Source organism: Protomyctophum parallelum, assembly GCF_964188405.1.
Source record: "Protomyctophum parallelum genome assembly, chromosome: 21".
NCBI lineage: Eukaryota > Metazoa > Chordata > Actinopteri > Myctophiformes > Myctophidae > Protomyctophum > Protomyctophum parallelum.
In genome coordinates this window covers 30,685,333-30,697,195 of record NC_139713.1, presented here as the reverse complement: position 1 = coordinate 30,697,195, position 11,863 = coordinate 30,685,333, and the positions used below count along the sequence as shown (strand labels likewise).

At 40.9% G+C, this 11,863-nt stretch overlaps 1 protein-coding gene across 1 annotated transcript; it reads left to right on the top strand.

The window, feature by feature from the left end:
• Positions 1-314: 314 nt before the first annotated feature.
• On the top strand, positions 315-10,650 carry ddx54 (DEAD (Asp-Glu-Ala-Asp) box polypeptide 54). The gene is made up of 20 exons (XM_083793787.1): positions 315-562; positions 2,218-2,341; positions 2,942-3,012; positions 3,124-3,312; positions 3,437-3,486; positions 3,581-3,622; positions 3,717-3,812; positions 4,133-4,254; positions 4,417-4,478; positions 4,728-4,859; positions 5,573-5,783; positions 6,151-6,282; positions 6,919-7,140; positions 7,287-7,360; positions 7,817-8,029; positions 8,599-8,750; positions 8,852-8,968; positions 9,074-9,178; positions 9,350-9,429; positions 10,018-10,650. The coding sequence occupies exons 1-20, from the start codon at positions 446-448 to the stop codon at positions 10,278-10,280; spliced, it is 2,574 nt and encodes an 857-aa protein (XP_083649913.1). The 5' UTR covers positions 315-445; the 3' UTR covers positions 10,281-10,650.
• The last annotated feature ends 1,213 nt before the right edge of the window (positions 10,651-11,863 follow it).

Genomic DNA, 11,863 nt, shown 5'->3' with positions numbered 1-11,863 from the left:
AGCCAAGCAAATAGGGACTGAGCCAGTATTATTTGTCGCAGAATATCACACTATTTATTCTGAGTAGAAGCGGCATGCATGGTCATTGAGATGACAAAACCGTCTATTTTGATGTATTTATCCATACTTTATGACTGATTGTAGTAATTATAATGGAATATAACGGTATTTATTTGATGTTTTTGCTTTTGTTTTTTATTATGGCTTGTAGAGCACTCCTCCTAAACAGTAGTTGGCGGTAGTCCACTCACTGCACTGCGACGTTGGATAACCCACCTCCAAGGAAGTCAGGACACGTGTTTGTGTAAAAACAAAATGTCTGCGCACTGTGTTGTCGTGTGTTGAAATTGTTTAGCTAAAACTTTGTCTGTTTATTCTTCATTTGTTAAGTCGAGCGTGTCTTTCGTACCTTTTTTAAAGATAGCAAACCGTTGCTAGTGGAAGTATGGCTCAGAGAAAGAAGAAACTGACAAAGAAAAGGAAACCTAACGGCCGTAGAGACGCTGAGGCCGATTCAGATGGAGATTTCGAGCTTGCTGCCGAAATTAAGGACGATGATAATGTAAGCGTACTTTTATAACTAATTATTTATTTAGAAAACGGAACCTCAACAACACGAATCGCGCGTTGGGCTGTTTTAACGAAATATGAGTGTTTGTACTATGACTCTTATGTGACATGGTTACTTTTTATTTGTTGTATTGTCTTGTCCTCTGTTCCTCATGTTATTACCTGGTAATAACAGCTGTGGTATTTGGTAATAACAGCTGACTGACGTTGCTGTTAACTTCTCCTGTTGAGTGTTGAACACTGCCTGCCTGAGGTGGGTTTTTAACTGTGTGTGTGTGTGTGTGTGTGTTATTCTTTACCTTTCCATGCTGTACAAAGTGCTCTAGTCCAGACCTAGCTCTGGTCCATAGCTCTAATGCCGTTTCAATGCCGTTGGCCATTTAGAGTTATTTTACCGATTACTTCCGGGGCTCGCATAAATGCAGACCTTTAGCCCCTTTCGGGACCCTACGTAAAACTTTTTTGATATTTTGTTTAGTTTTACGTTGGGTCCCTGCTCGCTAGTGTATTTTCGTATGGAAATTCCTAAATGCGGATGTGGAGATTCTCTCTAAAATAGGCCCCGCGGCATGTGACGCCATTATTTTCCTTGAGTTATTCTGAATTCGGTAACTTTAAGTAGCTATACATCCCGGTGCGAATATCTCCTGTGGCGCGGAAGCCGTTAAGTATTTTTAATCTTTGTTTGACCGATTTGGTCGCTTTATTTCTTCTTGTTTGTTTACCGTTTATTGTACCGCCTCCCGGTGTGCGGTTGGCTTGTGAGGCTACGTCCCTGCCTCTGATCTGCTGTGTCATAGCTATAGCGCCACTAGCTAGCCAGATAGGCGGTACAATGAGGTGTCAATAAACAAGAAGAATCCAAGCTTCCAAATCGGGCAAACATATATTAAAAATACTTAACGGCTTCCGCGCCACAGGAGATATTCGCACCGGGATGTATAGCTACTTAAAGTTACCGAATTCAGAATAACTCAAGGAAAATAATGGCGTCACATGCCGCGGGGAGGCGTTTTAACATGTAAACAGGGCCAGTAAATGTTTTAATCAGGTGGCATGGACGACGAGGAACAGGACCCAATGCACTGGGTCGAACAAATGTCAGAAACTTCAGTAGCATTTGGGTTCTGCTTGGAGGGCTAGCAGACCTTTAGACTAGAGTAAATAAAAATAACGTTTTTGCGTCTCACCAATACAAAGGTGGGTTGTCATTATAAAGCCTACTTTCCTTAGTGGATGCACTCTGAGCCCCCCACCACACGTATAAAATGTACTTTTTGGGCAGAAAGGGATTTTTTTTCACGGAGGAAAAATATTCTCTATGAGGGTTTAAATTAAAAGTAACAATATTTCTTTCTCTGTGGAATATAATCCCCTTTTGGCCAAAAAGTACCTTTTTTATACGTGTGGTGGGGGGCTCAGAGTGCTTGATTGAGAACTAGAGACTATAAAACAACAGCTTAAGAAACTGCTGCTACTTTCCCCCCCAACTGCATTACTAATATAATATAATATTTCAAAATGTGTTCTATCTATTTAACCTGTTTCTGTCTTTCCATTTCCCCCTGTCTCTCACCCGCTGCTTTACACACCTGTGATGTGACAAATGAAACGGAATACGATTGTAATACAATTTCTTTTTTTCAGCTCGGAAGGAAGTTGCCTCGGTTCCCAACGGCCGACTGTCTGTCCGATGTGGAACCTGACACCAGAGAGCTGGTCAGAGCCCAGAACAAGAAGAAAAAGAAGTCGGGAGGATTTCAGTCCATGGGTAATATGGCCTGAGCACAACATACATGCACCGCAGTAGTATCATGGCTTTAGATGAATACAAGAAGACTCACCCCGTTTCTGTTTTCAGCTTTTTATAAATGTAATATTAAATAACCTTTCCACAGGAGTATCTTTTTATATTTTTCCAAAAAAATACAAACAGCCAATAGCATATTACAAAGTTATCCCCCTCACTGGGGAAAATTCCGGGAGGAAAAACGGGCACGCACCGGGGTGAGTCTTCTTGTTACCCTTTAGATCCGTGTCAAAAATACCAAGGATCCCCAAAACGATACATATTGGCTAAATAAAAAAATAAAATAAAGAAAAGGTTAGATTTAATTAGATTTAGTACAGAATTTTTCAACTGGCAAGGACTTGGAATTGTAGGAGTTGCAGCATTACGTTCCACAAATAAATATTGTGAAAATAGCTGATCTACAAGTCCCTGGACCCTACAACAAAAAGAGGCATGGCAGGACACAGAATAAAAAGATGTTGTTTATGATGACAACTCCTGTAGTTAATTTACAACTCTTTACTATCTTAATAATTGTGGAGCATATAGACGGTATTGAATAAACTTGTATCATTTCAGGTCTCAGTTACCCCGTCTTTAAAGGAGTCATGAGGAAGGGTTACAAAGTCCCGACCCCAATCCAGCGGAAGGTTAGTCAATGACTTGTCAGTTTATGACACTTTGATTTCCCGCATTGCACACTTTAGTGACTACAAATGCAACAGTATTTTATTCCACATTATTCTCTTTGCCCTCTATAGACCATCCCAGTGATTTTGGATGGTAAGGATTTAGTAGCCATGGCACGGACTGGTAGTGGTAAGACGGCTGCCTTCCTGATACCCATGTTTGAGAAACTGAAAGCCCCCCAAGCTCAAACAGGAGCACGGGCCCTTATCCTGTCCCCCACCAGAGAGCTGGCCTTGCAGACCATGAAGTTCACCAAAGAGGTCAGTAACAATATTATGTTCTTTTGCTTTGTTCTAGCTTAGTGTTTTCTCTTAAAGAGCACTTGTGACATTTGTGTTTTTGCTGCCACCTCCAAATTGCTTAACATTTATTTTGGCTTTGCAGTTGGGAAAATTCACAGGCCTCAAGACTGCTTTGATCCTTGGTGGAGATAGGTGGGTTGCCTCTGAGAGTCTGACTTAAAAATCATTCCTTTGTCCCACCATGAAGGGTCTAAATGTATTTTCTCTCTTTTCTTTCTTTCTTTAGCATGGATGATCAGTTTGCTGCTCTTCATGAAAACCCAGACATGTAAGTAGCGTTGAAGCATGGATATTTTGTGCAATTCCAGTCAATATAGGCTCCTCTGCCCTATGTTTATGTATTATCGTTAATCTTACTGCAGAATCATCGGTACCCCCGGTCGGCTGATGCATGTTATCAGGGATATGAACTTGAAACTACATGGTGTGGAGTATGTGGTATTTGACGAAGCTGACAGGTAAGAAATTAGTTCGGCTATTACTGAATTATATGCCGATGTGTAATAATAGTAATGCCTCAGATTTATATAGCTCTTTTCGAAATACTCAAATCAATTTAACTTGGGGAAGAAATGGAAATAAATTCATAAATAATCTTTATGTATAAGGAAAATATATATGTTTTTTCCTAAAGGTAAAACCAAGAGGGGTGGGGAGTAGCCCTAAGCTGGGAAAAGAGGCTGGTTTTGAAGAATGGGGAGGGTGGGGTCCTCTTTGCTGTGGTTTTCACGGGGACTGAAAAAGCTCTATCATATAATTGAATACCTTTTCCTATTAGACTGTTTGAGATGGGTTTTGCTGAACAGCTTACGGAGATCATCCGTAGACTTCCAGAAACCAGACAAACGATGTTGTTCTCTGCCACTTTGCCCAAACTAATCGTGGAGTTTGCTAGAGCAGGTATGACTTTCATTATGTTCTGGTATTTGGTTCATACAACATGTCTAATGGTTATGGCACAGGCATTTCTTTTTTAATTGTAGCAGAAACCGTCCTTGTGTGTTAAAATTAAACGTGTTGTGTTGGAAGACAAGGGGATAATCAAATTGTTTTTGTTCCCAGGGCTGACAGAACCAGTGCTGGTTCGTTTGGATGTGGACACTAAACTAAATGAGCAGCTGAAGGTAAAGGGAATGTCAAACTAAACATTAGATATAGAAGGCAATTTGTCACATTTTCTTAAAATTGAAACCAGTATTTCTAAGATATGATTGACATAATGACACAGAAGTGTGAAGCAGTACCAGGTGGAACACCATGCTTGCTACCATTGCGGGTTCTTCAGTGCATGATGATAACTGGTAGTTATGTTAATATCTCATTCGTTGCAAACTCACCGCTCCCTCATGTCTTCATTTCTCGTCTCCCCACAGCTGTCATTCTTCAATCTGCGTATAGATGACAAGCCAGCGCTACTCCTGCATCTTTTGAGAAATGTGGTGAAACCCCAGGAGCAGACCGTGGTGTTTGTTGCCACCAAACACCACGTAGAGTACGTCAGAGAGGTTGGTGTCATACTAGTTTATAGCTATTCAATCTTGTTTAGAATGCAACCTCCTCCAACTAAATACAGTCGTACAAGATGTTTACAGAGTTATGAGATAACTAATGCAGTGGCTGTTCACAGTGCATGTCCATTAGGAATGTGTGCCCGTTCAGACTGGCCCATTGCTTTGCCCCGGAAGTAGGGCTACTTTATTTTTAGATTAATCAAGTAATCGAGAAGTGCGTTCAATCATTGCAAAATAATTGATTTGTTTAATTAATCGACTAAATTGCATGGATTAACCACTTATTAATATTATACTTTTTTTTTTACTTTGTTGCAAAACGTTGCTGTGCAAAAACTGCCAATCTACCTAGTTTTTATAGATGGGCTAATTAAGCTATTTTGGAAAATCAATTATTTTATTCAAATAGTTTTTTCTTTTCTTATAGTTGATTAAATCGATTGATTAGTTTGATTAACCGTTGTAGTCCTACCCTGAAGTGTCTCATACAGCATACTCGAGAACTAGTCTGTGATGGATACTTGAAGTGTCCTATCAACTCTGCCCTCTTTCGGGTGCTCAGCAATACACCTGCCAAGTGTGAAGTCGATCGAGATATGCAAAGGACAGACATATACAGTGATTCCTTGAATTTATAGATCGATCATGATTTTTGGGTGTGCCTTACTGCCTTTTGCCTTTAAGCTGCTTTTTGTGTTGATGTGCAGCTGCTGTCGTCAGAAGGTGTGGAGTGTGCCTATATCTACAGTGCCCTGGACCAGACTGCCAGAAAGATCAACATAGGAAAATTTGTCCACCGGAAGGCTATGGTTCTTATTGTGACAGATGTTGCAGCTCGTGGTATAGATATCCCCCTGCTGGACAATGTCATCAATTACAACTTCCCTTCCAAGCCCAAACTCTTCTTGCACAGAGTCGGTGGGTGACCCAAACACAATGCAGACATTATTATTATGTTAATTTTTTTGCGCAATACTTTCTAACACTGACAGTGTCTAAAGCTATATGACTTTAACTTGATATTTACTTTATCTGAACATTCAGTAAAAAAGGTTTGATGACCAAGTTATGAATGTTTCCTTGAGACATAACGGCAACCAATATATACACATGCCAGCTGTCCATGTTGTCCCCCCCCGTCCCCCCCTCCTTTTCTTCTAATAGCATTTCGTGAAAGTCCGGGCCAATTCTAAGCACCTATGATCTGTTGAAACACCCACAATGCAGCTTTTAAATTGTGATTACGATATATGGTCATCCTTTGTCGATCCTTTACACGTTACAGGTCGTGTGGCACGTGCAGGACGCAGTGGCATAGCCTACAGTCTGGTGTGCCCGGATGAAGTGCCATTTGTCTATGACCTTCACCTCTTCCTTGGCAGACCCATTCAAATGGCCACACCAGAACACACAAATGGTAAGCCTACATAAGGCCTGCCCATGTAGAACTTATAGTTGAGTTTTTTTAAATAGGAACGTAGAAAGTAGGTCTGTGTGATCTGGCCAAAATTATTTTTAATTAAAAAAAAGTCTTCTCAAAAATAGCAAACCTATATTATGTACAAGCTCACAATGCGTCTGATCGCGATGTGCTGTGAGTGTGTACATCTATATTTTTTTATATTTCAAAAAATATTCAGAGTAATTAAAACCTTACCCAGCAAAAGACACCACATCATGATATTACGAGATCCAAAATCACCTGATATCTAGTCTCTCATCACACACATCGATATAATAATGATATACTGTACTATTGCCCAGCTCTACTAAAAGGTTTGTTATTATAAAGGCCTATTCATAGTCTGGATTTTCGGTGGTAAGGTGACCACCGCTCCGGTGGTGAGCTGACCACCGGAGCTGAAATAACGTTGAGCGGTGGTGAGTAAAAACAGAGAGAAGGGCTGGAGCGGTGGCGGTGGTTTGCTCTTCACCGCGGCTCGTGACGTCATGTTGTAGTTCGGTGGTCACCCCACCACCGTAAATCCAGACTATGTATGAGCCTTAACCCTCCACCGCTCCATCCAACACAAACCTCTGTCCCTTTGTCCAGCTTCAGATGGTGTGTTTGGGCGAGTCCCCCAAAGTGTCCTGGACGATGAAGGATCTCATCTGATCATAGCCCACGAGAACTCCCTTGACCTGCAGAACACCCGGCAGGTCTCAAGCAATGCCTACAAGCAGTATCTCAAGTCCCGACCAAGTCCCTCGGCTGAGTCCTTCAAACGGGTCAAAAGCATAGACCTGTCCACTATGGCTGTTCACCCACTTTTAGGTAAGGATAGGATGATTATATTATTTTGTTGGAAGGTCATGATGAAAATGTCTGTGTTAATAATATTATTCAGACTAGCGTTTCTCTGCATTTGTCACGAGTGTTTGTTTTGGATTCTTTAAAACTACTTTATTGTTTCATTTCAGGGTCAGGGTTGGAAAAAATGGAACTTGAGCACCTCCAAATGGTGGATTCCATCAAAACTTACAAGGCCAAATCAGTGAGTTTTTTTTGCCATCCTATGGAATGTGTTGTGGGCCGACTTTAGAGCTGCCTGCAACTATTATTTTCATAGCAATTATTTTTATCAATTAATCAAATGAGAAGTGTGTTTTAAAAAATCACACCCGTGTGAACTGAGTGGTGCAGGCATTAGCAGGCAACAGAGCAGCACTATCTCTCTCTGTTTCTGGCACAGCACCCCTACTGGTACTAATAGGCATATACTCGTGCTCATGGCCACATAGGTAGACACAAGACACATAGGTAGACACGGACATTGCTGGTTGTAGGAGTGGTTGCACCACTCAAACATATATTATTAAAAATGTTTCATACATGAAATCAGTTAACCCATGTTATTTTATACTTCCATCACATGGACCGTTGCATCCCTACTGTGGAATGGGTTGTAGGCCGTCTCTAACCAGAAGGTGTGTTTGCTTGCGTCCTGTAGACCATCTTTGAAATCAACTCTAGCAGTAAGACCGGTAAGGCCGGCGAGGTCATGCGAGCCAAGCGGTCAAAAGACAAGCGACTGGTGGACAAGTTTAGCAGGAAGAGAGCGAGCCAGGCTGCAGAAAGCAGGCTCCACCGGGTCCCTATCCCTTGCACCTCGATTTGTGACCCTGGTGAGCAGAACAGCGAGGAGGAAGAGGAGTCTCTACAGGTGAGAACCTGTCGGTAAAAACTGGCAGAATCCTTTAGTTTGATCTTATGTGTTTTTTGTTTGTTTTTTAATTAAGGCTATAATGAGCTGAAAAAGCCAATAATGAAGGGCCAGCCGCCAACATAAATATTGGCATCTCTGATTGTCATTGTATAATCGATTTAATGTGATAATCTTTATTTTCTTTCTTTTCAAAATCTTTTTATTGCAATTTTCAATAACATAGATCTCAGGGCAGACAAATAGTTAAAGTCCCAATTTAGTAAAGCCAATTCCCCAGCCTCTGTAAAAGTACTCCATCTTTACTAACCCCCACAATAAGTCATTGGGAGGGTGAAGATAGCCTCGGGTCTCCTCTGATACCCGGGCTGTAAAGACACCATCTTCTTTTCACCTGACAGTGAAGGGTCTCACTAGGGGGGTGTAACGCATGTGGATCGCTACACATGCACGCTATCCCCCCCAGTTCCTCCCCCCCTGAACAGGCTATACTTTTATTTTCATTGATTATTTAAAATTTCAGTTAACCAAGCTTTCTTCTTGAGCTTCTAATTGCTTTTTGGCTGCAGGGAGTCTTCTCAGAGGTGGTTGGTGGAAAAAGGAGAAAACCACATGAGTACGTTGAAGAGGAAAGGCCAGGAAGCAAGAAGAGCAGACCAAAGGGCAAAGATGAAGAGTACTACATCCCTTACCAGCCCAAGGACTTCAACTCAGAGAGAGGGTAAAGTACAGTAGTTATCCTCATCCTTGAGTTGATCACTGTGCCTATAGTTATTTTTTTTGTCTGATGCATTTTGTTTCTTGTTTGGTTTATTCCATTAGCTTAAGTTTGGTAGGAGAACAATGTACTGCGTTTGAACAGCAGGCCTCCTCGGCTGTCCTGGACATGATGGGAGATGAGGGTGCCCGACTAAACCAGCACAAACATATGATGAAATGGTAGTCATATCTTTTGTACAGTACACTCCCAGTCAGCTTTAAGCCTACTCAATATTCCATTTTGATATTCTTAAATATATATTATATTCTTGTCTTTCACTGCAGGGATCGTAAGAAGAAGCGATTTGTCACAAGTACAGGAAAAGAAAACGACCAGAAGAAGACAAAAACAGAGAGTGGACAGGTGGTTTCTAAAACCAAAAAGAACTTGTATCCTTTGTGACATTAAACAATGACGTTGCAAAATTTCACGCTTAGTTTTAGCATTCAGTAGTAATAATCAATACTGTTTTTTATATCGCTTCTGTACTGATATGATGTTGCACAGACACTGCTATGTCATTATGCGTGGAATGAGTTATGACTTTAATGCTGTGTCAGTTATGAGGAGTGGAAGAAGAAGTACAAAGTGGATGATGGAGACTCTGATACAGAGACGAGAGGGAACCAAGTTGGGAGAGGTAGGAGAGTATCTTCAGTCTTAACCATGTCAATAGGTTTAGGAAGATTACTTTCATATGAATGGTGATCCTGCTACAATTCTTATCAGCATGGTCATCTTATGGAAAGAATGGTATGATTATTTTACGTTGCCTAAACACCAGTAAGACGCCTTAAAGCCAAGGTGAGAAGCGACCGCAGGTCTAAAGTCTAAAGTCACATTCATTGTAATCCTTTAATCATACTATCATTATCAGTGTTGGGTATCGTTACTTTCTAAAGTAACTTCTTTAGGTTACTGGATTACTGCCTTTAGAAAATAACCCCGTTACGGTGGTGGTGCATTCAATGCGCCTCGGAAACACAGAATAGGGTGAAATACAACATGAAAGAAATCGATGTAACCATGTATTTTACCGATGCAGACACTCAACTGTCAATTGTATCTGATGCACACTGAATGAACCAATGCACTTGCATCGCGTACTTTCATATTGATTTTCCGATCCGTATTGATTAATTTCCACATGCCTATTATATACCCAACGATTATGCCTCCTCATCTTGTGTTCGCTGCATCTGACATATCTTTATGAATTGTCTGCCAGGTCGAGGTCGAGCCCGCCGAGGTCCCCAGGCACCGGGTCCTGCAGGAGCACAACAGAAAGATGGCAGTAATAGAGTTAGGTCCGAGTTAAAGAACAAGGCACAGATGCTGAAGCAGCGCAAGAAACAACAAAGGAGTCAGTTCTTGCAAGGCGGTGGTCTCAAGAACCTCCGTGGCAAAGGTAAACAAAGGCTGCAAGAAGTGAAGAAGTCAGGCTTTGGACGTGGAGCCCACAAGAAGGGTAAAATGAAGAAGAAATTTTAGGGTGTAGCAAGAGAAAGATGAGATGGAGAAATCGGTTATCTATGCCGACATGATGGAAGACTTGCTGGGAAGTTGAGAGATTAATAGTTTCTTCTTTCCACTACAAATTTTGAAATTCACAATTAATATTCCCTGTTGTGCATTTACATGTCATTGTGGATGGAAAGAATGTGGTTTAAAGTTCTTAAAGTGCTCAAAGGACATACACGAGTAAAGTTTTTGATTTGAGCAACACAATGAACAACAAACGCTTCTATTACTTCAGCCCCAAAGAATATTTACTGGGCTTAAACAGCTGAGGATTTACCTGTATACATAGAGCATGGAAATGGAACGTTGTTTCATTATGGGAAATAAAGTGATTCAAGTATTTTTGTGTCCAGAATAATTAATGTAAATTCCATGGTAGAGTAGTAAAACAAGTTTACAATGTAGAGGGTTTGTCAGCATGCCTTTGTTACAAATTACATTGTTTTTCAGCCATTCCTTTTTGATCATGTTGCTTACTATTAAATACATCTCGCCTGGGCAGTTAATTAAAAATGTTACCCACCACCATCAACTGGAGATGGCCATTCTTCCTCTGTATTGGATTCAGTTTAACAAGTGTTAAACCCATATAATGTACAAATTGAGGAAAGTTTAGTCTTTTTTTGTTGCCATAGGCAACATGAGTATGAATGAGTTGATATTGACGGTTAAACATTTTAAATTGTGCATGCCTAGATATGTGTTCCTCTTACTATTGGGAATAATTTCAATGGAGGTTTTGTAGAGTGGCATCTACCATAAGTATTTAAACAGCCTGGGTGGTGACTATCTGGCAAAAACTCATAGTATGCTCTGTCAAAGTTACACTTTTTAGTACCAAGTGTCACTATTATTAATTCACATTTGTTTGGAAACTATACCAGGGTGGAAACTGGGCCCTATACGGGGAGTTGCGCCTGATCCAAGGAATCCAGGAGAAGCATTTTGATTGTATGATCAGTGGTTCAAGCGTTATAGGACAAAACGCAAAGATTTGGCTTACAGGGAATGTGCATGCAACATTTGACACCATACACCAATCAGCCCAGCGGTGTCTAAGATTAGCTGTTCACTAACCTCTCAAGACAGCACCACTGCCTTAAACATGTAGATGTGTTAGTAGGAATAAACACAGAAGCACCCGGGAGGAAGTGGATTAAGAAAGGGGAAGAGATAAACTTGATTTTTTTTTTTTTTTAATGACTTCCCAGATTGGCTGTGCACTGACAGACTAAATCGCCCTTTTGCTATGAGCTTGTAGATTGGTGGTTTTTTAAAGTTTTGAAAAATTTCACCTATAGTGACTTGCCCAAAAAAGGGACGAGAGAACACAGTCACACACAATACAGCCAAGTTCCCAAAGCAATCACACCCACACCAGCAGTTTAAATATAACTTTAAACTACCGCAGGAGTTTGGCACCAGAAAGTAAAAGAACTAAAACATGTTAAAGTCAACGCCCAGTGCTCAGGACGGAGATTAATAAAAAAGACGGAGATTTATTGATATCAAAATCGATCATGTCGCTCCACAGGCTGGGAGTGTCTGTTGGG